Source organism: Protomyctophum bolini (assembly GCF_963924005.1).
Source record: "Protomyctophum bolini genome assembly, chromosome: 8".
NCBI classification, from domain to species: Eukaryota; Metazoa; Chordata; class Actinopteri; order Myctophiformes; family Myctophidae; genus Protomyctophum; species Protomyctophum bolini.
In genome coordinates this window covers 407211-435188 of record NC_137869.1, presented here as the reverse complement: position 1 = coordinate 435188, position 27978 = coordinate 407211, and the positions used below count along the sequence as shown (strand labels likewise).

General features: G+C 44.8%; 1 protein-coding gene across 1 annotated transcript; it reads left to right on the top strand.

The window, feature by feature from the left end:
• The first annotated feature begins 101 nt into the window (after positions 1-101).
• Positions 102-27978, top strand: zbtb37 (zinc finger and BTB domain containing 37). Its single transcript, XM_080769625.1, has 11 exons — positions 102-591; positions 1470-1623; positions 3401-3531; positions 4223-4320; positions 17089-17234; positions 18303-18582; positions 20035-20200; positions 24782-24875; positions 26706-26896; positions 27191-27302; positions 27584-27978. The coding sequence occupies exons 2-11, from the start codon at positions 1483-1485 to the stop codon at positions 27902-27904; spliced, it is 1680 nt and encodes a 559-aa protein (XP_080625751.1). The 5' UTR covers positions 102-591; positions 1470-1482; the 3' UTR covers positions 27905-27978.

The window sequence follows — 27978 nt, the reverse complement described above, 5'->3', positions numbered from 1 at the left end:
CAGTCACACACACACACACACACACACACACACACACACAGCGCGAGGCGTCTCTCGGACCTGCAGCCGGTGCCGGCACTGTCTGCAACATCAAAGGGAGCCGCGCTGCTTTGATGTTTGATGTCTTATTGCTGCTTTGATCTTTAGATAACATTATATTAATGTTAAGATGTTTTAAAGACTGACTGACTGACAGCCCCCTCTAGTCTGTCTGTCTGTCTGTCTGTCTGTCTGTCTGTCTGTCTGTCTGCCTGCCTGCCTGTCTGTCTGTCTGTCTGTCCGTCCGTCTGTCTGTCTGTCTGCCTGCCTGCCTGCAGTGGTACAGTGTTTTATATATGAGTTATTAGATTGATAAACAGCATGCAGCACAGCTAGCCTAGCATCATGACAGCAGACTGATGGAAGCAGCAGACAGCATGCTAGCATCATGCTAGCAGGCTGATGATTTATAGATCTGATTCATAGATCTGATGGAAGCAGCAGACATCATGCTAGCAGCATGCAGATGATTTATAGATCTGTGGGAATCCGACGCCTCTGAATGTGAACTCATCTGACCTCCTGTTGGAACTGCAGACCTGGAGCAGACAGGTACAGTCATTATATTGAAATATATATACATTTATAAACATTACTGTAACTTTATTAACTATTAACTGTAGCCTAACTGCAGACCTGGAGCAGACAGATACAGTCATTATATTTATTGAAATATATATACATTTATAAACATTACTGTAACTTTATTAACTAACTGTAGCCTAACTGCAGACCTGGAGCAGACAGGTACAGTCATTATATTTATTAAAATACATATACATATAAACATTAGTGTAACTGTATGAACTGCAGGGCTGGACCAGACAGGTAGTTAGTTTATTATGTTTATTAAATCATATAAACTTAACTAACTTCATTATGTTTATTAAATTGTAAAACACAACTTTAACTTTATGTTTATTCAATTATATACACTTAACTTTAACTTGATTAAATATGAACTGCATGGCTGGACCAGGCAGACAGTTATAAAACGACTCTTTAACTTTTCTTTGTTTATTAAATTACTTTAACTTTATGAACTATTAAAGGACCACTTCACCACTTTTACCACCACCATACTGTTCAATTAAGTTTATTTATTTTGCTCATTTAAAAAAGGGAAAACTGATTAATACAGTGTATTTAAAGTACAGGCCTGTCTTCTGAAAGAATTTAATATATTCAAAGATTTGTGCCGCATTTTTACGATTCTTCAAAAAATAGCAGACCTACAAGCTTGTAGCGCGCCACTCGGTTGCTATTTTTCAGTATAATACAGTGTGTAGGCTGAAGCCTAAGCTTATTGTGCATATACCCTTCGGATAGGACTCTTCTGATTGGATGTATGGGCTGTCAATCAGATAGGACGTTCCTTATTGGATGTATGGTGCTGACTCATGTCACATTGTGTTGCATACATTTCACAGATCTCTATATACGATGGATGGGGTCAGCTCCATCCAGTTGGACGTTCCAGACTTCAGGAACTCGGTGCTGACTCATCTCAACTCTCTGAGGGTTCAGGGTCGGCTCTGTGACATCATCGTGCAGGTCGAAGGTCACAGCTTCAGGGCTCACAAGGTAACTATAATATGCTAATGAGAATGAATATTAATGACTCATCATTGTATAATTGCGAACGCAGTGATTGCGAACGCAGTGAGCACTTACTATGAGACCTAGCAGATCATGTCTGTCTGTCTGTCTGTGTGTCCGTGTGTCTGTCCCGCTATCCAAATATGGAGTGTGTTGCATCAGCAATCACTCAGCTCCATATATGGGCACAAAAGTGGCCAGGTCCACTCAGCTCCATATATGGGCACAAAAGGGGCCAGGTCCACATATACAGTAACAGCGGGACAGACACACAGACAGACAGACAGACAGACAGACATGATCTGCAGGGTCTCAGCTGCGTTCGCTTCCCGCGTTTGCGCGTCTTACTGGTGAGTGAATAACAATCAGGGGTGCACAGGGGTGGGGTCAGAATAGATCAAAGGAATGAAACAATAAGGGCGTTTCTCGACCCCCTCTCCCATTGTTTATATTGTGTTTAGTTTCCAAGATGGCCGACAGCACCAGGAGGGGGTGGCGTGGAGGTGAGCGGGCCGGGTCGACCCTATGCCCTTACTGGGCTGCGTTCACACATTCAAGACACCTGTCTTGTGTCTGTCTTGTGTCTGTGTTTAATGGCCTCTCCAATGCATTTCCAATGGTAGCCCATATGGTTTGACCAAACATTTTGTTAGATGGGGGGAGGGGGGGGGGCTGTGTTCAGACACAGGTCAGGTGTCTTGAACGCAGCCCAGTAAGGGGCATATGTCGACCCCGCCCACCCGCTCACCTCCGCCCCACCCCCTCCTGGTGCTGCCGGCCATCTTGGAAACTAAACCCAATATAAACAATGTGAGAAGGGGTGGGGCCGAGAAAGGCCCTTATTGATGAGCGCCATCAGCGATGAACCGTTGAACCGTTCGTTAGCTGTTATTAGCATGATTATGAAGCCCTGAAGGACATGATAATGAAGCCCTGAAGGACATGATTATGAAGCCCTGAAGGACATGATTATGAAGCCCTGAAGGACATGATTATGAAGCCCTGAAGGACATGATTATGAAGCCCTGAAGGACATCTGTTATTAGCATGATTATGAAGCCCTGAAGGACATCTGTTATTAGCATGATTATGAAGCCCTGAAGGACATCTGTTATTAGCATGATTATGAAGCCCTGAAGGACATCTGTTATTAGCATGATTATGAAGCCCTGAAGGACATCTGTTATTAGCATGATTATGAAGCCCTGAAGGACATCTGTTATTAGCATGATTATGAAGCCCTGAAGGACATCACAAACATGACTTCTATTAATACGTTGTCCAATGTTCAACGCCCCAAAAACACAATTACATCGTTAATCGCAGTTATCTTTGTGACAATTATTCGCCAACTTAAATTTGTAATGGTGACAGCCCTAGCTGTGTCCTACAATTTACAATTTAGGCATTTAGCAGACGCTCTTAATCCAGAGCGACCTACATTAAGCAAGAACAAAAAAGCATGGGAATACATCACATAAAAAGCATTTATCATGAAACATGCGTAAGCTAAGAAAGTAACAGTGGAATATCTATATAATAAAACTACATATAAACAATATATATATAGTACTATACTATGCTATATATATGTACTATGACGTGCGATGACTACATACAATGCAATTATAGTACTGTCTACATAACATGCTATAAGTCTGTATCAAATGCTATCTAAGTCTACAGAAATGCTATCTAAGGGGGTAGGGTAAGTGCTATGTCCTCTACGTATAATAATAATAATAATACCTCCCTCCACCAGGTGGTGCTAGCGGCGTCCTCTCCGTACTTCAGGGACCACATGTCGTTGTCTCAGATGTCCACGGTGTCTCTGTCCGTCATCCGAAACCCCGGCGTCTTCGAGCAGCTGCTGTCCTTCTGCTACACTGGGAGGTAGGTTCATATTACCGTGGTCACATACATAACCTTTCTGCTACACCGGGAGGTAGGTTAATATTACCGTGGTCACATACATAACCTTTCTGCTACACCGGGCGGTGGGTTAATATTACCGTGGTCACATACATAACCTTTCTGCTACACCGGGAGGTAGGTTAATATCACCGTGGTCACATACATAACCCTTCTGCTACACCGGGAGGTAGGTTAATATCACCGTGGTCACATACATAACCCTTCTGCTACACCGGGAGGTAGGTTAATATTACTGTGGTCACATACATAACCTTTCTGCTACACCGGGAGGTAAGTTAATATTACCATGGTTACACCTGTAACCTTAATGCTATTTTTACAAATCAGACAACAAACACAATATTTTGGACCAAACAAATTATTACAAAGGAGAAAAACAAAAATTGTTCAGCCCGAAAATTGTGTTGGTTGTCATGATTTGTCACGACAGTCTTGTCTTGTCTTTGTCCGCGGCGTATAAACGTCTTTAAATAAATACTTTCTGAAAAGTCTATGAGGAAAATGAACAGGGACAGGGCTGTTTAAAGCCCAGCCAATAGAAACACAGCGGGGGCGGGGCTTAATGTTTCTTCACATTGTGTTTGTTTACATAATGGAACGTTAAACGCGAAATTGATGACATCATAACGATAAGCCCCTCCCTCTCTAGGCTCCGCCTCCAGCTGTGTGACATCATCAGCTATCTGACGGCGGCCAGCTTCCTGCAGATGCAGCACATCATAGACCGCTGCACGCAGATCCTGGAAGGTACATAACAACAATACAACTATTATAAACTAAACTAATACAATACTACTACTATTATGATATATAGACCGCTGCACGCAGATCCTGGAAGGTACATAACAATGAAAACATTATTTATTATCATAATAACAACATCGACCGCTGTATGCAGATCCTGGAAGGTACATAACAACAATACAACTATTATAAACTAATACAATACAATACTACTACTACTACCAGTAAGACACGCAAACGCGGGAAGCGAACGCAGCTGAGACCCTGCAGATCATGTCTGTCTGTCTGTCTGTCTGTGTGTCTGTCCCGCTGTTACTGTATATGTGGACCTGGCCCCTTTTGTGCCCATATATGGAGCTGAGTGGACCTGGCCCCTTTTGTGCCCATATATGGAGCTGAGTGATTGCTGATGCAACACACTCCATATTTGGATAGCGGGACAGACACACAGACAGACAGACACACACAAAGACAGACATGATCTGCTAGGTCTCATAGTAAGTGCTCACTGCGTTCGCAACTACCAGTAAGACGCGCAAACGCGGGAAGCGAACACAGCTCGTACATATTTAAGTTGTCACCATGACTCAGCCATAACCATATAAGGAGTCCCCAAAGCAGCTCCATATATGGGCACAAAAGCGCGACACACAGACAGACAGACATGATGCAACACACTCCATATTTGGACGTAGCTCCATATATGGGCACAAAGGGGGGACACACGCACGCACGGACAGACATGATCTGCTAGGTCTCATAGTAAGTGCTCACGGCATTCGCAACAACAACTACTACCAGTAAGAAGCCTGAGGGCGAGAAGCGACCTCGCTCTAAAGTCGCGGCTCGTATGCATTCGCCTGGGTGACAGCAGACTGCTGGGCGAGCGCTGGTGCTTTGGCATGGGGGGGTAAGATCTTCATTTTCGGGCCTGTTGAGATCTCTAGTTTTCGCCTAATAACTTGGCCCGTTTAGAGTTTAAATGGACAGGTATCCGTGAAAAGGGAGACAAGAGGAAGGGAGACGAAGGGGAAGGATGGATGGGGAAGGATCAACATATGGAATGTCAGAACAGGTCAGCTCCATATATGGAGATCTAAGGGTTTGAGGTCAGATGTAGAGTTGCCAATATTGATGACATCAGGGATCTCCATATATGGGCTTGATATTGATGACATCAGGGATCTCCATATATGGGCTTAATATTGATGACATCAGGGATCTCCATATATGGGCTTAATATTGATGACATCAGCGAGCTCCATCCCTGACGATGTCACGTGATGTGAACACAAACATTGGCTGATGATTGGCTGATCACCCCATAGCGATAATTTGATTGGCTGAGCAAAGTATACATATTGAGGATAAAAGTGAGGGCAGAAGACAACCTTATACCCAACCTTCCTCATTCAGGCAGCGACAGCAAGCGGCAGCCACGACCCACTGGATATACAGTACTGTACAACCCACTGGACATACACTTATACAGTACTGCTGAAATCAGCCACAACCCACTGGACATACAGTACTATATGCAGTACTGCTGAAATCAACAACTGTCCCAATCCTCCTGCAGAGAAGATCTACAGACGTCATGGTCGCCGTGAGCGGCTTCTTGTACTTGCTCGTAACGCTCAGCGTTGTCCTCTTTGCTGTACAGGGTGGTCAAAACTGTTCCCGACCCCAAGATGGAGCTCCAGACACAGTTTTGACTAGCGCCGATATCCGGAAAAAGACATTTCCAGATAAGGCGTATGCTACCTGGGAGTGTGAGATTGGCTATCAATGGAGAGGGGGCGTGCGGAAGCAGACGTGCAACGCTGGAACCTGGAGTCCTGCTATTGTGGCGATGAAATGCGAGAGGAGATCCTGTAGCTCAATTGAGCACCAGGACAATGGAAGAATAGTATATCTTGATGATGGATATAATCAGTTTGGTGACAAGGCTGAGTTAATCTGCAATCCTGGACACCATTTTGTAGGTGGTCAAAAAATAATAAGTTGTGGAGCTTATGGGAACTGGGACGGCAGATTTGGAAGATGTGAAGTGGAGACATGTGAAAAGCCAGAGGACATTTTAAACGGCAAATACAGTCCAGTGACTGAGGATTATGTTTTTCGAGACGTTGTCACATACAAATGCAATAAGGGTTACACACTCGATGGATCGAGTCAGATACACTGCGAAGATGAGCAGTTCCGTCCGGCACCTCCAAAATGTATAATGGTCGAATGTGAAACGCCTAATGTCCCACATCTGAGGCGGGTTGAGGGTTCTCCACCACCTTATAAACACAAGTATCATGTGACATTCGGGTGCGATCCTGGATTTGATTTGAGCGGCTCAGACAGTGCGACGTGTGAAATCAGCGGGTGGACACCTCCACTTCCAACATGCAGAGCGCTTCCGACTACGACGATCACCACCACTACTACCACCCCTCATTCCACTACAGCCCTAGTGCCAGATCCACCGATACCCAGCCCGCCGCCCCCCCCACCAAGAGCAGTCGTGTGGATTGTTTTAGGGGTTAGTTTTGTCGTCATCATCATCATCACCGGAGGGGTTGCCTATAAGTACTACACGGACAAGAAACGCTCTCCTAGTGGCTACTCAGGAAATGTGGCCATAAAAGATGCAGAGGGGGCGTTCTAGCACTATGGCTCAAAGTGTCGTATTTCTACTGACATCGGGACCATTATAACATCCTTTGACGTTCTAAACCAAGATGGAAGGATGTGGCCGGACCAGCCCCTTGAATGTACAACGCATGGAGGCGGAAGGCTCTGGAAGGACCTTGCAACCTCAAACCTTGCAACACAGTAATAACGAGTAAGACGCGCAAACGCGGGAAGCGAACGCAGCTCGTACATATTTGGGTTTTGGACGTATAGCTCCATATATGGGCACAAAAGGGGCCAGGTCCACAACAAACAAATCACTGGCCCCTTTTGTGCCCATATATGGAGCTGAGTGGACCTGGCCCCTTTTGTGCCCATATATGGAGCTGAGTGATTGCTGATGCAACACACTCCATATTTGGATAGCGGGACAGGCAGACACACACACAGACAGACAGACAGACATGATCTGCTAGGTCTCATAGTAAGTGCTCACTGCATTCGCAATTAGTGCCATCATCTGCTTGTGCTGCAAGGGTGGCAAGCATCGATTGGCTGGCAGTTGTTTATATCTTCTGTCTACTTCAAAGTCCACTAATCAAAAGATTTTCCACTCCTATGCCCTGATGCAGCGTTCTGATATGTGTCGGATCTGCTTCACGACTGTTTTGCTATTCTGTAATTAGGAAGGACTAGAGAATCCAACCAGCAGGTCCCAATCTGTACATTTTGCTACTGTAGATTTGAAAAAGTTATTTTTTGCCCTGTTTGCCCATACTTCAGGTATAACATACAATGTTATTACTGATCATGTTTGATATGTGGAAAAAACAAGTAGAACGGTACCTTAAAAAAAATCCAATTACCAGTAGATTTTACAGTTCCTGTTATGCACCTTAACTGGGCTTTTTGCAGGCAAAATGATTGTAAAAGGAGGGAGGGGATCAAACGTCGTGCCATGCCAGTCCAGAGCAGCTATTCTTTTTGTCTAAATTATAATAGTATTGAAAGAAATGGAAAGAATTCTGTAACGTCTGTTTCAGTGTTGAGATTGTCATGTGCTAAATGCCTTAATAGAAGACTTAAGTTTGCCGTCTTTCTGTGAACACTGACCTTTTTTCTTTTTTTGTCAAATACCATTTTGTTACTATTCCATTTCGCGCAGACGAAATGAAAGCCTGGGTATCGAGGCTACTATTCCATGGAGACTGGAATGATCTGAGGTGTAAGCCTATGTGTGGGATTGGGAGAATGTGCACTTAACTTTGTACATATTGAGGATAGTTCTGTGAGCAGGCTTAGGGCCGATTCATACTCCTATTTTACCGCTGTTTCAGCGCTGTAGTGCCGAAATGATTTCGGCTCGTCCGAAATTTTCTGTAGCACCAAAGAGCCGACTTTAGGACGGTACCCGCCCCCCCCCCCCCCCCCCCCGAACCTCAAATGACGTCAAATTGTAGGCTCTACAGCGCCGAACCGACTTTTATTCGGCTCTAAAATATATCTAAAGTATGAATCGGCCCTTATATTTTGGCCTAGCTGCACCGTCATTTAATTAATACCTTGCTCACCAAGTGAATTCATAGATGATATGAATGATGACTATTTATTTGACTAAAGTGCAATCGTATATTCCACACTGCCATTCTATTAAATGACCACTTAGATCACTCATTTTGATTGTATTTATTATATATTTTGAGATACCTGGTAGATATCTTAAGGTCTCTTAAAAAGTGTGCACTCGCCTCTAAGGCTTTTATTTCTTTTTTATATTTTTAGCAACTTACATGAGTCAGTATATACTGTATGATTTACAATACATATTGTGTTTTTCGGCATATAATGCAGCTTTATTTTTCAGATCTCGATTTTGTTAACGTGTTATTCGAATAAAGTAAATCATTCACACACAAAAAAAAAAGTGAGGGCAGAAAAGTGAAGACGCCATTAAAGATATTAAAATAGGGTGCATTTTGCATCCCAAAACGCAAGGGACGCAATACAACAACGACCTCTGCATGCATGGGATGCACTACTGTACTACTGTACAGTAAGTAGTACATATAATAACAAGTAAGACGCGTGAAGCGAACGCAGCTCGTGTGTGTGCATGTCTGTCTTCGCAATAATAAAAATCGTTTTCTACATGAATATAACCATATAAAACTAAATGGGAGTTAAAGGCTGCAATTTGTAAAAATGGCAAAATATGACTCATAAAATGTCCCTGGGACTCATCTAAAAGACCATCCCTGCATCCCAGGACTCATTACATTGAAAACCTATTTACATCATGGCCAAAAGAGATTGGCCGGAATGACATTTGTGATATTAGTTGGGCGCTAGCCCCTCCTATGTCCAGCTTTGAGGGTTTGTGTATAAGTACAAATATTGTCCTAACACAAACATTGAATGCCTTTGACAATGAATGGCCAGTTTTGAGTTTGTGTAAACACAAACATTGCGTAAACACAAACATTGAAGACAAAAGTGAGGACACAAATTGTGATTGGCCGGAATGAGATGATGATGATAAGAGCGCCCCTCACTTCACACGGGTGTGATTTCTTGTTTTGTTTATAATGTGGCTTCACAATAGAATGGCACCAGCACAAGTGTAGCTCTATTGTTTGTTTCTCAGGGGTTGCAAATGGAGTGGCAAACTTTGATTATTACATTTTATGTCACATTTGGTGTATTTCTAGGCCAGGGGTAGGCAACCTGCGGCTCTAGAGCCACATGTGGCTCTTATAGGCCCTCTCCCGTGGCTCCCAGTTGCTATGGCAAAGAAGTATGAAAAGGAATAAGCGGTTTTCCTTTTCTTTTCTTTTTTTTTTTTACATGTAATCATAATTGCGAACGCAGTGATTGCGAACGCAGTGATTGCGAACGCAGTGAGCACTTACTAGACCTTGCAGATCATGTCTGTGTGTCTGTCTGTGTGTGTGTGTCTGTCTGTCTGTCTGTCTGTCTGTCCCGCTATACGTCCAAATATGGAGTGTGTTGCATCAACACAATCACTCAGCTCCATATATGGGCACAAAAGTGTTGCATCAACAAACAAATCACTCAGCTCCATATATGGGCACAAAAGGGGCCAGGTCCACATATACAGTAACAGCGGGACAGACACACAGACAGACAGACATCGATCTGCAGGGTCTCAGCTGCGTTCGCTTCCCGCGTTTGCGCGTCTTACTGGTTTATTATTGAGTAGGCATAAAGTTATTCTTTCATTTTGATATTGCAAAACAATGTTGCCTATACACCATGCAGATAAAAATAAGAATCAAATTTAATGAAGGAAAATAGAAGAATGTATTCATGATAAGACATCTTTGTTTGTTTTCAATGAGGTTCATAGAACAACAGAACCGAGAATAGAAGAATAGAAGCATCTGTACTGTCAGTATGTACAAATGAACCACGTCAGCCGTTCTCAAACATTTCCATGTCAAGGACCCCCAAAAATATATGTAATTGGCCACCGGCCCCCATCAGAAAATATGTTGTTCCAGGGACCCCCCAGAAGCAAAGATTTGAGTTAAAAACGTTCGCTGTGAAAGAATATATAATTATATATTCAAAGATTTGCGATGTTTCTAAAATAGCAGATCTACAAGCTCGCAGCGCGGCACTCTGTGCTTAAGTATAACATAATGCTTCCGGAATGTGTTCAGAAACAGCTCACTTTGCGGGAAGCGAACGCAGCTGAGACCCTGCAGATCATGTCTGTCTGTCTGTCTGTCCCGCTGTTACTGTATATGTGGACCTGGCCCCTTTTGTGCCCATATATGGAGCTGAGTGGACCTGGCCCCTTTTGTGCCCATATATGGAGCTGAGTGATTGCTGATGCAACACACTCCATATTTGGATGTATAGCGGGACAGACACACACACAGACACACAGACAGACATGATCTGCTAGGTCTCATAGTAAGTGCTCACTGCGTTCGCAATTATAATATATAGACCGCTGCATGCAGATCCTGGAAGGTACATAACAATGAAAACATTATTTATTATCATAATAACAACATCGACCGCTGTATGCAGATCCTGGAAGGTACATAACAACAATACAACTATTATAAACTAATACAATACAATACTACTACCAGTAAGACGCGCAAACGCGGGAAGCGAACGCAGCTGAGACCCTGCAGATCATGTCTGTCTGTCTGTCTGTCTGTCTGTCTGTGTGTCTGTCCCGCTGTTACTGTATATGTGGACCTGGCCCCTTTTGTGCCCATATATGGAGCTGAGTGGACCTGGCCCCTTTTGTGCCCATATATGGAGCTGAGTGATTGCTGATGCAACACACTCCATATTTGGATAGCGGGACAGACACACAGACAGACAGACACACACACACAGACAGACATGATCTGCTAGGTCTCATAGTAAGTGCTCACTGCGTTCGCAACTACCAGTAAGACGCGCAAACGCGGGAAGCGAACACAGCTCGTACATATTTAAGTTGTCACCATGACTCAGCCATAACCATATAAGGAGTCCCCAAAGCAGCTCCATATATGGGCACAAAAGCGCGACACACAGACAGACAGACATGATGCAACACACTCCATATTTGGACGTAGCTCCATATATGGGCACAAAGGGGGGACACACGCACGCACGGACAGACATGATCTGCTAGGTCTCATAGTAAGTGCTCACGGCATTCGCAACAACAACTACTACCAGTAAGAAGCCTGAGGGCGAGAAGCGACCTCGCTCTAAAGTCGCGGCTCGTGTGCATTCGCCTGGGTGACAGCAGACTGCTGGGCGAGCGCTGGTGCTTTGGCATGGGGGGGTAAGATCTTCATTTTCGGGCCTGTTGAGATCTCTAGTTTTCGCCTAATAACTTGGCCCGTTTAGAGTTTAAATGGACAGGTATCCGTGAAAAGGGAGACAAGAGATGAAGAGGAAGGATGGATGGGGAAGGATCAACATATGGAATGTCAGAACAGGTCAGCTCCATATATGGAGATCTAAGGGTTTGAGGTCAGATGTAGAGTTGCCAATATTGATGACATCAGGGATCTCCATATATGGGCTTGATATTGATGACATCAGGGATCTCCATATATGGGCTTGATATTGATGACATCAGGGATCTCCATATATGGGCTTGATATTGATGACATCAGGGATCTCCATATATGGGCTTGATATTGATGACATCAGGGATCTCCATATATGGGCTTGATATTGATGACATCAGCGAGCTCCATCCCTGACGATGTCACGTGATGTGAACACAAACATTGGCTGATGATTGGCTGATCACCCCATAGCGATAATTTGATTGGCTGAGCAAAGTATACATATTGAGGATAAAAGTGAGGGCAGAAGACAACCTTATACCCAACCTTCCTCATTCAGGCAGCGACAGCAAGCGGCAGCCACGACCCACTGGATATACAGTACTGTACAACCCACTGGACATACACTTATACAGTACTGCTGAAATCAGCCACAACCCACTGGACATACAGTACTATATGCAGTACTGCTGAAATCAACAACTGTCCCAATCCTCCTGCAGAGAAGATCTACAGACGTCATGGTCGCCGTGAGCGGCTTCTTGTACTTGCTGGTAACGCTCAGCGTTGTCCTCTTTGCTGTACAGGGTGGTCAAAACTGTTCCCGACCCCAAGATGGAGCTCCAGACACAGTTTTGACTAGCGCCGATATCCGGAAAAAGACATTTCCAGATAAGGCGTATGCTACCTGGGAGTGTGAGATTGGCTATCAATGGAGAGGGGGCGTGCGGAAGCAGACGTGCAACGCTGGAACCTGGAGTCCTGCTATTGTGGCGATGAAATGCGAGAGGAGATCCTGTAGCTCAATTGAGCACCAGGACAATGGAAGAATAGTATATCTTGATGATGGATATAATCAGTTTGGTGACAAGGCTGAGTTAATCTGCAATCCTGGACACCATTTTGTAGGTGGTCAAAAAATAATAAGTTGTGGAGCTTATGGGAACTGGGACGGCAGATTTGGAAGATGTGATGTGGAGACATGTGAAAAGCCAGAGGACATTTTAAACGGCAAATACAGTCCAGTGACTGAGGATTATGTTTTTCGAGACGTTGTCACATACAAATGCAATAAGGGTTACACACTCGATGGATCGAGTCAGATACACTGCGAAGATGAGCAGTTCCGTCCGGCACCTCCAAAATGTATAATGGTCGAATGTGAAACGCCTAATGTCCCACATCTGAGGCGGGTTGAGGGTTCTCCACCACCTTATAAACACAAGTATCATGTGACATTCGGGTGCGATCCTGGATTTGATTTGAGCGGCTCAGACAGTGCGACGTGTGAAATCAGCGGGTGGACACCTCCACTTCCAACATGCAGAGCGCTTCCGACTCCCCCCACCCCTCCTAGAACTACAACGACGACAGAGCGTTACACCACGACGATCACCACCACTACTACCACCCCTCATTCCACTACAGCCCTAGTGCCAGATCCACCGATACCCAGCCCGCCGCCCCCCCCACCAAGAGCAGTCGTGTGGATTGTTTTAGGGGTTAGTTTTGTCGTCATCATCATCATCACCGGAGGGGTTGCCTATAAGTACTACACGGACAAGAAACGCTCTCCTAGTGGCTACTCAGGAAATGTGGCCATAAAAGATGCAGAGGGGGCGTTCTAGCACTATGGCTCAAAGTGTCGTATTTCTACTGACATCGGGACCATTATAACATCCTTTGACGTTCTAAACCAAGATGGAAGGATGTGGCCGGACCAGCCCCTTGAATGTACAACGCATGGAGGCGGAAGGCTCTGGAAGGACCTTGCAACCTCAAACCTTGCAACACAGTAATAACGAGTAAGACGCGCAAACGCGGGAAGCGAACGCAGCTCGTACATATTTGGGTTTTGGACGTATAGCTCCATATATGGGCACAAAAGGGGCCAGGTCCACAACAAACAAATCACTGGCCCCTTTTGTGCCCATATATGGAGCTGAGTGGACCTGGCCCCTTTTGTGCCCATATATGGAGCTGAGTGATTGCTGATGCAACACACTCCATATTTGGATAGCGGGACAGGCAGACACACACACAGACAGACAGACAGACATGATCTGCTAGGTCTCATAGTAAGTGCTCACTGCATTCGCAATTAGTGCCATCATCTGCTTGTGCTGCAAGGGTGGCAAGCATCGATTGGCTGGCAGTTGTTTATATCTTCTGTCTACTTCAAAGTCCACTAATCAAAAGATTTTCCACTCCTACGCCCTGATGCAGCGTTCTGATATGTGTCGGATCTGCTTCACGACTGTTTTGCTATTCTGTAATTAGGAAGGACTAGAGAATCCAACCAGCAGGTCCCAATCTGTACATTTTGCTACTGTAGATTTGAAAAAGTTATTTTTTGCCCTGTTTGCCCATACTTCAGGTATAACATACAATGTTATTACTGATCATATTTGATATGTGGAAAAAACAAGTAGAACGGTACCTTAAAAAAAAATCCAATTACCAGTAGATTTTACAATTCCTGTTATGCACCTTAACTGGGCTTTTGCAGGCAAAATGATTGTAAAAGGAGGAGGGGATCAAACATCGTGCCATGCCAGTCCAGAGCAGCTATTCTTTTTGTCTAAATTATAATAGTATTGAAAGAAATGGAAAGAATTGTGTAACGTCTGTTTCAGTGTTGAGATTGTCATGTGCTAAATGCCTTAATAGAAGACTTAACCCATTCTGAACGGGAACCCGTTTTGGTGTTAGCATCATGTTATGCTTTAGCTATTGAAAAATAGCAGATCTACAAGCTCATAGTTGAAAACCTATTTACATCATGGCCAAAAGAGATTGGCCGGAATGACATTTGTGATATTAGTTGGGCGCTAGCCCCTCCTATGTCCAGCTTTGAGGGTTTGTGTATAAGTACAAATATTGTCCTAACACAAACATTGAATGCCTTTGACAATGAATGGCCAGTTTTGAGTTTGTGTAAACACAAACATTGCGTAAACACAAACATTGAAGACAAAAGTGAGGACACAAATTGTGATTGGCCGGAATGAGATGATGATGATAAGAGCGCCCCTCACTTCACACGGGTGTGATTTCTTGTTTTGTTTATAATGTGGCTTCACAATAGAATGGCACCAGCACAAGTGTAGCTCTATTGTTTGTTTCTCAGGGGTTGCAAATGGAGCGGCAAACTTTGATTATTACATTTTATGTCACATTTGGTGTATTTCTAGGGCAAGGCCATTGTGTTACTAGGCCACTGGGGTTTTGCAAGGCTCCCATGTGTAATTTCAAGTCTTAGTCACCACACAGCAAGCTGTTGTGGTATATGGCCTGGCCCTTTCTCACTTTCGGTGTCTCTTTTTTCTTCACATAAACCTTAAAGCTCTCTGAGTTCCTCACTTCCGTCCAATGCAAACATTGGTGTGTCTACAAGTGTTTCAAGTCGTTAAAATGTGACACTATCCAGTATTCAGGTGGTGGGTTCGAAGTGGCGCAAGCCTTCACTGGCCAAAGGCGGGAACTGGGAAAGTGACTCATGTATTCATGACTGTTTCATCAGTCTGTTTATTTTTATTATTATGATGGTCTGACTCAGTATTATTATTAGATTATAACTGTGTTGATCCGGGATGGGGGGATTTGTTACAGTAGGAGTAGGCTACAATGAGGTTCATAGAACAACAGAACCGAGAATAGAAGAATAGAAGCATCTGTACTGTCAGTATGTACAAATGAACCACGTCAGCCGTTCTCAAACATTTTCATGTCAAGGACCCCCAAAAATATATGTAATTGGCCACCGGCCCCCATCAGAAAATATGTTGTTCCAGGGACCCCCCAGAAGCAAAGATTTGAGTTAAAAACGTTCGCTGTGAAAGAATATATAATTATATATTCAAAGATTTGCGCCACATTTTCACGATGTTTCTAAAATAGCAGATCTACAAGCTCGCAGCGCGGCACTCTGTGCTTAAGTATAACATAATGCTTCCGGAATGTGTTCAGAAACAGCTCACTTTGCGTTCGCAATCATCCTTCTAGGAAATTCTGCCTAGCGAGATAAAATCTACTCGCTAAAACTGTGTCAAAGACATTTTTGTCTAGACCAGTAAATATTGCTAGACTGTTCACTGTAATGATGACAATGACATTTCAAAGCAGAGCAATAAGTCTCAAATGTGTCACATGAACCTCAATAGCAGCCGTAGGCCTGGCTTTCTACCTGTGCTATACCTGTTCTGCTGCTGTCATTAGGCACCAGGAAGACGCGCAAACGCGGGAAGCGAACGCAGCTGAGACCCTGCAGATCATGTCTGTCTGTCTGTGTGTCTGTCCTGCTGTTACTGTATATGTGGACCTGGCCCCTTTTGTGCCCATATATGGAGCTGAGTGATTGCTGATGCAACACATATTTGGACGTATAGTGGGACAGACACACACACACACACAGACACACAGACAGACAGACATGATCTGCTAGGTCTCATAGTAAGTGCTCACTGCGTTCGCAATTATAATATATAGACCGCTGCATGCAGATCCTGGAAGGTAGATAACAACAATACAACTATTATAAACTAATACAATACTACTATTACTATTATAATATATAGACTGCTGCATGCAGATCCTGGAAGGTATGTATTTGAAAATGTTAACGTTTTTTTTATCTCCCATTTTGTAGAACGAACGCAATTCACAGGTCAATTCACAGGTGATTCACAGGTCAATTCACAGGTCAATTCACAGGTCAATTCACAGGTGATTCACAGGTCAATTCACAGGTCAATTCACAGGTGATTCACGGGTGATTCACAGGTGATTCACAGGTCAATTAAATAACTGATATGAGGATACAACTAGAAAAGGCACTAAGACTTGTTTCCATTATGTATGTGTGTGTGTGTGTGTGTGTGTGTGTGTGTGTGTGTGTGTGTGTGTGTGTGTGTGTGTGTGTGTGTGTGTGTGTGTGTGTGTGTGTGTGTGTGTGTGTGTGTGTGTGTGTGTGTGTGTGTGTGTGTGTGTGTGTGTGTGTGTGTGTGTGTGTGTGTGTGTGTGTGTGTGTGTGTGTGTGTGTGTGTGTGTGCGTGCGTGCGTGCCTATACACACATGCGTGTGCGTGTGCGTTCAGGAATCCACCTGAAGATCAGCCTATCAGACGTGGACGATGACATCACTGATGACAGCGTGGTTGCCACGGCTACGACGGCGGGGAGGCGGGGCTCCGGGGTCAGAGGAGGCGTGGCCAGACGTGTCATCAGTCCACAGCGCTCAGAGGTGGGTATTGTAGTTCTTATGGGAGTGATGCCACTTTTGTGTTAATGAGGTTTGGGAGACAAGAAACCCTTTCCTGGGGTTTTTATGTTGGTAATAAAATGTGTTTGTAGATTATTTTAGTATTTAAAAGTTTCCGTGATGTCATGGACATCACTTCCTTCCTGGACTACAATCCCCATAATGCTTTGGTGCACTGCTCCTCCTTGTGGATAGGGGGGGAGGGGCTGTTTACTGAGACAACATGTAGTCCAGGAAGGAAGTGTCCATGACATCATAGATGACATCAGAGACATAAACACATTTTAGCCCTAAACTCTAATACGATCAAGACTGGAAGTCTGGAAATGTGGCTTTTCAAAATAAGAGCTGAACAAGGAAAAATGCTGGCGTGAATTATTTCACAATTTATCAATAAATGCTGGCAGACTTTGGGTTAAAGGCTTAGAGTATATATGAATAGAGAAGGCACCCAGAGGAAACCCTGAGGCGAAATGGACATAGTGGCCGAATTAAGGTATTGCAGTTGGCCCCAAACACATGAATGCGCCGGTCCGTTGACTACCAACGCACCTGGAACGCACGTGAACGCGTGCAATGACAGTCAACGGCAGCGCGTTCATGTGTTTGGGGCCAATCCATCCCAGAATGCAATCTGTTCCTACCCGGAAGGAGGAGTGAAATCGCCTCATGCGCTTTTTGAGCAACTTAATGCAAGAGAACTCGGATCTCTTCTCTGTTCATATATACTCTAAGGTTAACCCATTCTGAACGGGCACCCATTTTGGTGTTAGCATCATGTTATGCTTTAGCTATTGAAAAATAGCAGATCTACAAGCTCATATCGCGCCACCGAGTGGCGCGATATGAGCTTGTAGGTCTGCTATTTTTGAAAAATTCGAAGAACGACTGACATTTTTAGAATCTGATCTCAGGTCAGAATGGGTTCATCAGACCAGTGTGTGTCCAGTGGAAACCTGGTATGAATCTGATCTCAGGTCAGAATGGGATAAAGACGACGATGAAGAAGAATAAATGTACTGTAACTAACTCAAACCTAACGGTTTTCAGCGTCCCAGAGGAGGCGAGGCTACCAGGGAGGATGCTGGGAGTCGTAGTCCAGAGGACGAGGAGGAGGAGGTCGTGGGCTCGGCGGGAGGAGGAGGAGGAGGAGGGGGAGGAGGAGGAGGAGGCGGGTCCTATGGGGGCGCGGCCCCCCAGGGGGGCGTGGCTCCCGTCCTCCGGATCAACCGGGCGGGGCAGTGGTACGTGGAGACCATGTCGGATAGCACCGAGACGGCGGCCATGTTGGACACCACCGTTCACATCAAGACCGAGGACGAGTGGATGGGTGAGGGATCGCTGATTATTGGTTATTGATAACGAGCAGCTTATCGATCAGGCTTATCGAGCATTTTCTATTATTTTTCAGGTTCAGGTTCAGGTGTCACGTGTATACTGTAGATACAGAGTATGAATACAATGAAAATTATTTTGCTCAGAGCACTCTCAGTCTTACATACACAGGACATAAACAACATCTATTTTTTTTTAGATATATATATTTTTATCCCAAGATTTTGTAACCCATTTTTCACTCCTGTGTCAATCATCTAATGTGATCCTGGGCTATACACACCCTCCACCAACCTAGTCCCCATATATGGGGGACAAGGGGAGACCAACCTAGTCCCCATATATGGGGGACAAGGGGAGAGTAACCTAGTCCCCATATATGGGGGACAAGGGGAGAGCAACCTAGTCCCCATATATGGGGGACAAGGGGAGAGCAACCTAGTCCCCATATATGGGGGACAAGGGGAGAGCAACCTAGTCCCCATATATGGGGGACAAGGGGAGACCAACCTAGTCCCCATATATGGGGGACAAGGGGAGAGCAACGGACTTGAACTCATGCTTCCTTCATGCCTGAGTGTCCAAGTTGCTCCTTTACACCTGACAGGGGGGAGTTTCCCTGGTTGGACGTATAGCGCGTGGAAGGAACACGTTATTCCAACCAGTTCCTTTCCCCTCCATCAGGCGCCCGGCTGGCCAGGGGGAGGCAGTTTAGTGACCAGGATTACTGCATGTTTTTTGTGAGGGTGCCTACCCTAGGGGACACGGGGAGAACATGCAAACTCCACACAGAACAACATCTATAGTGCAAAAAAAAAAACAGGAAAGGAAAAGTGCAAGTGAAGTGACAAAACAGTGCAATACAGTTCAAGGTCAGCTGTTCAGCAGCCTGACCGTTCTTTGGAAGGGAGTGGTTTGAACAGGGTTTGAGGAAGTAAATGATGTTGAGGAATATTTGGGGCAGAGGTTCGTCGTTGGCATCCAGGGAGTGTGTGTGCAAAGTTTGGCATGGACCGGGTTAACGGTGCCGGAGATTAGCTGATAACGGACGGACACACACACACGGACAGAAGGACGGACGGAGTGCAAAACATACTCTCCCCCCTTGCCTTCGGCCTGGTGGAGACAATTAAAACCCATTCAGGGCGGGAACCCCTTTTGGTGTTGCAAGCATTATGTTATACTTTAGCTATTGAAAAATGGCAGATATACAAGATCATAGCACGGCACCGAGTGCGGCACTATATGAGCTTGTAGATCTGCTATTTTTGAGAAATAATCGTCGAAATTTGGCGCAAATCTTTGAATATATATTCTTTCAGAACGAACGTTTTTTTTTTACTCAAATCGTTGCTTCTCGGGCGGCGGTCACTGACAGAAACATGAGAATCTTGTCAGTCTTAAATGTGTTAAAATCATAATTAATAATCGTCGTCATCGTCATCAGGAGGAAGATCGGACACTCAGGACGAAGGCAGAGGGGGCGTGGCCGAGGAGGAGGAGGAGGATGAGGAGGAGGGGCCAGCCGTGATGATTGACACGTCGGGGGGGCGGAGCTCTGTGGGAGCCAATAAAGCACCTCAGCCAACCAGCAGCTTCCATGACACAGACAGGTAGGACCATATATAGACCGAACAGATGATTGGACAAGTCCTCCTTTGCTCCCAGGGGGGCAGTCAGACAGATATTTTGTGAAGCCACTAAGGAAATGAAAGTTCATATAATGGCCTGTTGTGGTGCTATCACTGGACTAGGCATGTGGAAAATAATCGATACGTATCGATACATCGATTATGACGTGCGCGATGCGAGTGAATCGGTTCATTCACTGTGTGTCGGTAAAATTGACGGGTGAAATCTCGATGGATCGTTCGCGGAGTGCTTGTATCGGTAAAATCCGTGGTTGCACCGTTTTTTCATGGTAAATTTCACCCTATCCTGTGTTTCCGAGGTGCATTCAACGTACCATCAGAAAGGAAGAAAAAAAAAGGTCTCTCGCGAGTCGCAGCGCAGACACAGGGCGCGTTCGGAAATAGCGCACTGAGCCCACTGTGCAATGCAAACTAATAGGAGAGTGTGCTCCGGTGTGGTATTTCCGAACGCGCCCACAGTCAGTGAACAGAAGCTACCGTACGACGGTGCAGAGGGTGCTTCCCGCAGAGGAGACACGTTGAGAACAGACAGACTCAGACTATAATAGCACCCGCGACTAACAGAAGTGAGCCCCACGCATTAAACAAGAAGCACCACCTTCACTCTTTAGCTTTATAAAATAGCTGTCCGAGTAGCTTTGTCCGTCGATCAGTTGACTTTTCACTGTAGCGCTGCGTGCTGGACTGCTGGTAATGAATGATCCACACTCCACAGCTGTGCTTGCTGATTATCCGACGCAAATCTGCGTCGCGATCATTATCAATTTGTAATTAAAGAAAGCTTCTGCAGTCTGCACACACGTGTACAACAACAACAACGCCACAGCAACTTTCCACTGTCCAGCTTTCCCCTGCTGTTCTCTGGGATAGAAGCCTTATTTATATTCTGCAGCAAGACGGTGTCGCACGCCTAAAATTGCAGATCCACAAGCTCACAGCGGGGCGTGGATGAGACGTGTTGTGAGCTTGTACATCTGCTATGTATTTATAACGTTAATAATACATGCAGGACAGGGTCTTCAATGTTTTTCAGGTCAAGCCAAGGACCACTTAGCTGAGAGTGAGAGATCAAGTAGGGACCCCCATATAGGCAATTATATTATAAAACTGTTGCAGATTAAACTAGACATAGACTTGTTTGACAGCACTACAAGTGTGACCTGTAATTTTTGTTTTGTTTATTTGTTTCTTTTCTATTTATATGTTGGTAACATTAATTGATGAACGATAGGCTATTACATTTTAATCTCTTGAAACCTCTATACTCAAAACCTCAAATTGACCTTTGAGATATAATAATTATACTATAGCCTATGATTATTAGTAATCTAACAATTCCACAATAACCAGCAGAGAGCAGACCCTTTGTTTACTTACAGAATTCTATAAGTTGGGTTGTTTGAGATGCAGAGCTATAATACTAACCTACAGTAAAACAATAAATTGCTTTGAATTTAAATGTAATGCATTTTTACATGTTTTGGGAAATTAATAGAGCTTTAATATAAATCCTTTCTATTGTGATGAATCGCCATCAAATCGTATCGGTAGAGGGGTGAATCGCATCGTATCGCATTGATTTGAACTAAATGGTTATCGCATCGCATCGCATCGGGAAGAGGGAGAATCGTATCGCATCGTATCGCCAGGGGATTCCATGTATCTCTAATGTATCGTATCGCTGGCAGTGCATCGAGATGCGTATCGAATCGTGAGATGAGACGAGATTCACATGCCTACACTGGACCCATAAAAACCCATAGCCCCATAGAAGTCCATGTATTTGGGCCTAACTTCACCTAGACTGTATTACCTTAATAAACATGGCCATGAATACTTTTTGCTTCCAGTCACTAGTTTAAAGTCTCATTTCTAATGTCATAATATTCTTTTTGGAAAATTATGGTCCCATGTATAAAAAAAATGACCATAAAGTTGCGCATGTTCTGAGGGGCGTGGCTACCGTTACAGTCTATGAACGGGATCCCCCACCCACTCGAGTCAAAATAAAAACCAACGAAGAAGAAGGGGGGAAGTCCCGCCAATGGGCCAGCTGGGCCTGGGCCCGGATATAGAAAGATGGCTGCCTCCATGGCAAGGACTGACACATAGAGACAGGCTTCATTTTACATTCATGTTAGACCCGCGGAACGCTTTGTCCATATTTTTTACAGTCTATGTTTGCTCTGTGAGCCGCATGCGTGCGCCTCGCAATTGCTGCTGTGAGTTTGATTGATTGAAATATGTATTAACAGTTTGCAGAATTACAGTACATTTCAAGCACAAACTAAATACAAAGACTGTTAACTGGACGACCCACTTAAGCATTACACTTGTTTACAAGAGGGTCCCCTGCATGTTCAATTCATCAAAAGTAATAAGGCCTCGATTAAATGACGCTTTATTTACGGCAAGAGGAGAAGAAAAAATAAAGAGTTCATGTTACGGTCGGGTGGTGCTTTTTTTCCCGTGTTTTCACATCTGAGTTTCAATCTGAAGAGAAGCAAAATGCCTTTCGTTTACAATTTCTGGATTATATATTTTTTTATTTGAGAGGTACGGTACATCGTTACGGTCGGATGTTTTATTGTAAGCCTAATTATTTGTGCGTCACTGCTTTCCTGAAGGCTGCTACAATTGGGCGAAAGCAACAATTGTTGCTTATCATTTAAAATAAATGAGACCAATCCAAGCATGCGTTTCTCTCTGCTATATCGTTGTTTAAGCCACTGCCACTGCTCGCCTCGCATCGCACCACAACCCCCCCCCGTTGGGTTTCGAAGCGTCGACGATCGAAACAAATTTATTTAGAAGCGTCGATGATGATGATTAAAGTTTCTTTATTAGGAAAAAGACCCCTTGAGATTTACCATCTCGTTTTCGAGGGGCTCCCAACACAGATACATGTCACAACTTTTTTGTACATGTAAACAGTAAAACAAAACAAATTACATACACCTAACATGGACACAAAACACAAAACATTAAACCTTGAAACCTTGAAAACCTACAACCTCATTACGGCTTTGAATCCCATAATATAATGTAGCACAATATGAAGATTCTATGTCATATACAGTGAGTGCAAAAATTAAATATAATTAAATAATGATAGTAGTAATACAAAATAAAATAAAATAATTAAATAAAGGAATAATTAAATAAAGGAATAAACATGGTGATATAATGGCATATTTACTGAAAGCAAGAACACAAGACTTTGAAGTAGGAAGACGGTGCACTTTTGAAAACTGGGAATGATGAGATGGATCTAATGTTATTTGGTTAAGTATTCCAGTCTGACGGGGCTTTAAAGGAAAAGGCATATTTACCAAATTCAATACTGACCAAAGGAACATTAAAATAAACGGAGTGTCTGGTATAAAGTGGAGTGTCTGGTACGTTGTGTTGAAGGGATAGAAGTTAAATAACGTTTGAGGTAAATAGGATAATTGAGATAGATACATTTAAAAACCAGTTGAAGCCAGTGCATGTGTCTTCTTATATGTAAAGGTGTCCATTGAAGTCTTTCATACATTATGCAATGGTGTGTGAGAAAAGGACAGCCAAGGACAAATCGACAGAGTCTATTGTATGCAGTGTTAAGCGGCACAAGATCTGATTTTGAGGCATTTTGGTAAACCACATCACAATAGTCAAATAGTGGAAGTACTAATTGCAAAGCCAGTTTCTTACGTACACTGAGTGAAAAGCAGTTTCTGGATCTATATAAAGCATTTATTCCGAAGTTAACCTTTTTTAACACATGGTTAATGTGAGATTTGAAAGCATCGATCATCAAAAGCGTGATCGAAGGTCAGCCCTAATGTATGTATGGATGTATGTATGTATGTTAGGGATGCCAGAAAGTGACCATCAGCCAAATAAAATAATCGACAGCTCATGATTGAATAGACTGAATAGACTGTGTACATTCATACGTCTAAATGTTTTGATGAATTGAAAATGGTGGGCCCTCTTGTAAACAAGTGTAATGCTTTATGGTGTCGTCCACTCACAGTTAACAGTTGTTGTATTGAGTTGTACTTGAAATGTACTGTAATTCTACAAACATATTTACATATCTAAATTTTTTCAGATGGGGGTCGGCGACCAATTACACATAACTCTGGGGGTCCTTGACATGAAATAGTTTAAAAACCACTGTAGGTTTAATGATTTTTGTGTGTGTGTGTGTGTGTGTGTGTGTGTGTGTGTGTGTGTGTGTGTGTGTGTGTGTGTGTGTGTGTGTGTGTGTGTGTGTGTGTGTGTGTGTGTGTGTGTGTGTGTGTGTGTGTGTGTGTGTGTGTGTGTGTGTGTGTGTGTGTGTGTGTGTGTGTGTGTGTGTGTGTGTGTGTGTGTGTGTGTGTGTGTGTGTGTGTGTGTGTGTGTGTGTGTGTGTGTGTGTGTGTGTGTGTGTGTGTGTGTGTGTGTGTGTGTGTGTGTGTGTGTGTGTGTGTGTGTGTGTGTGTGTGTGTGTGTGTGTGTGTGTGTGTGTGTGCGTGCGCGCGTGCGTGCGCGCGCGCGCGCGTGCGTGTGTAGTCCAACAGGCAGTGTGGTGGTGCTCCCAGACAGACACAGAGCTAAGAGTGAGTCTCCAGGCAGAATGGATGAACACCGCAAGCCCAGCTCACAGGTATAAACACTGGATTATTATTATTATTATAATGGATGAACACGCCAGCCCAGCTCACAGGTATAAACACTAGTATTATTATAAGAGGAGGCTGTCGCTCGGCACCACATTTAATGGACTGTCATGCTTAAGGCTCATACATCACTGAGGTGACCACTGAACTACAACATGACGTCACTGAGGTGACCACTGAACTACAACATGACGTCACTGAGGTGACCACCGAACTACAACATGACGTCACGAGCCGCGGTGAAGAGCAAACCACCGCCACCGCTCCAGCCCTTCTCTCTGTTCTTAAGGCCTATTCATAGTCTGGATTTTCGGTGATGAGGTGACCACCGCTCCGGTGGTGAGGTGACCACCTGGGCTGAAATAACATTGAGCGGTGGTGAGTAAAAACAGAGAGAAGGTATGGAGCGGTGACGTCATGTTGTAGTTCGGTGGTCACCTCAGTGACGTCATGTTGTAGTTCGGTGGTCACCTCAGTGACGTCATGTTGTAGTTCGGTGGTCACCTCAGTGACGTCATGTTGTAGTTCGGTGGTCACCTCAGTGATGTCATGTTGTAGTTTGGTGGTCACCTCAGTGACGTCATGTTGTAGTTCGGTGGTCACCTCAGTGACGTCATGTTGTAGTTCGGTGGTCACCTCAGTGACGTCATGTTGTAGTTCGGTGGTCACCTCAGTGACGTTATGTTGTAGTTCGGTGGTCACCTCAGTGACGTCATGTTGTAGTTCGGTGGTCACCTCAGTGACGTCATGTTGTACTTCGGTGGTCACCTCAGTGACGTCATGTTGTAGTTCGGTGGTCACCTCAGTGACGTTATGTTGTAGTTCGGTGGTCACCTCACCACCGAAAATGCAGACTATGTATGAGCCTTTACTCACCACCGCTCAACGTTATTTCGCGGTGGTCGCGGTGGTCAGCTCACCACCGAAAATCCAGACTATGAATAGGCCTTTTATTTGTTTTTGAGGGGTGCTAGCCCCTCCTATAAACAGGTTTAATGTTTGTCTTTAGTTCAATGTTTGTTTAGTAAACGCCATTGACAATGAAGGGAACATTTACGTCATAATGTCCCTCGTTACGTCATATTGTCTCTTTATTGTTAATGGCGTTTAATGTTTGTTTTACATCACCTAATCAACATGAGGTAGACTTTAATATATTAGCGCCCCTCACTTCACACAGGTGTGATTTTCTGAACTTTTATTTATTGTCTTGAATGTTTTTTTTTGTTTTGTTTGTTTGTTCTTTTATATGTATTGTTATGTTTGTTGTGAACTCCAGGAAGAGTATATTTTCAGATACAGATTTTGCTAGTCATGGCTGCCAGTTCCTATTGGCTGTTGCTAGTCATGGCTGCCAGTTCCTATTGGCTGTTGCTAGTCATGGCTGCCAGTTCCTATTGGCTGTTGCTAGTCATGGCTGCCAGTTCCTATTGGCTGTTGCTAGTCATGGCTGCAAGTTCCCACCTGATGTTGTGTGGGAGTCCAGACTGCTCCAGACCGTACTGAATAACTGCCAGCTTACATAATGTCTTAAAACACGCTTTCTGACGATGAGCTGTACAGGCAGGGAGCACTGGGAACCCTCAAGTTTGTAGTTTTTTTCTATTTCTGATGGAAACGATCACATGTATGACTCACGCTGACCAGTATGTTCTGAAACGAGGTCGTGCTACAATCTTCTGGAACGTTCTCGACACTGAGGTTGTGCTACAAAACGATACGAAAATGACAACATATCTCGCCGGTGGCAGTCTGTGTGTTTAAACTAAACGGCCCTCTTTCCGTCTTGCTTCCTGTTTTTTTTTTTTTTCGGCCAGGGGGAGGAGCCTATGCCTCTGGAAGTGGGCGGGTACGAGGAGTACCTGAGGGAGCAGGTGGGCGGGGACAGCCGGTGGTTCAGGTACAACCCTCGTCTGACCTGCATCTACTGCTGCAAGTCCTTCAACCAGAAGGGCAGCCTGGACCGACACATGAGGCTCCACATGGGGATCACGCCCTTCGTCTGCAGGTAACCCTAAACCCTAACCCTGACCCTAACCCCTAACCCTAACAGACACATGAGGCTGCACATGGGCATCACGCCCTTCGTCTGTCAGTCCTGAATAGTGAATAGAAATGAAAATGTGTTATTTTAGTCCAACAGTCATTGAGTAGAAATCCAACAGTGGGTAGAAATCATTTCGTTTTCCCCCCAAAAAAATCATTGTGATAAATATCATAATCTCTGTCTGTCTGCAGGTAACCCTAAACCCTAACCCCTAACCCTAACCCCTTCAGCCTAACGTTCCATCTCTGTCTGCAGGATGTGTGGCAAGAAATACACCCGCAAAGACCAGCTGGAATACCACATCCGCAAACACACCGGGAACAAACCCTTCCACTGCCACATGTGTGGAAAGAGCTTCCCCTTCCAGGTAACTACAGTGTCAGGCATGCCCAAATATGGAGTCTATGCCCAAATATGGAGTCTATGCAGACATCAGAATGATGTCGTAACAGGCCAGCTCCATATATGGACCTCCGTTATTACAGATGATGTAATGTAACATAGAAACAGAACTGTTTGGCCCCGCCCCCTCAACCTATTGACCAATGACGTAACAGAACAGTTTGGCTCCTCCCCCTCAACCTATTGACCAATGATTTAACAGGACTGTTTGGCTCACCCCCCCCCCCCCCCCCCCTCTCTCTGCAGGCCATCCTCAACCAGCACTTCAGGAAGAACCACCCGGGCTGCAGCGCACCTCCCCACCAGCAGGAGCGCTGTGAGCAGCAGACGCCTCACAGCGCCACCGGCACCGCCTCCCCGGAGACCACCACCACCACCTCCTCCCTGTCCTCCTCCGCTGGGGGGGGGGGAGGGGGAGGGGCCGGGGGTGGAGGGGGAGCCAATCAGAGCCAGGAGGAGGCGGGGTCACCCCCCAGCCGGGAGGAGGAAGAGGCGGAGTCTAGAGGAGGAGGAGGAGGGGGTGACACGCCCCAAGCCTCGGGCGTCTCCACAACCGGACCCGACTGACCCCGCGACCTCCCCGTGACCTCCCCGTGACCCCCCCCCCTCCCGCGGCTGACCTCCTTCCAGTGTTGATTTTG

Coding starts and splice junctions, on each gene's coding strand:
- zbtb37 (XM_080769625.1), top strand. CDS start 1,483: ATGGATGGGGTCAGCTCCATCCAGTTGGACGTTCCAGACTTCAGGAAC. Junction 18,583..20,034: donor GACCGAGGACGAGTGGATGG/GTGAGGGATCGC, acceptor CATCGTCATCAG/GAGGAAGATCGGACACTCAG. Junction 26,897..27,190: donor ATCACGCCCTTCGTCTGCAG/GTAACCCTAAAC, acceptor CTCTGTCTGCAG/GATGTGTGGCAAGAAATACA.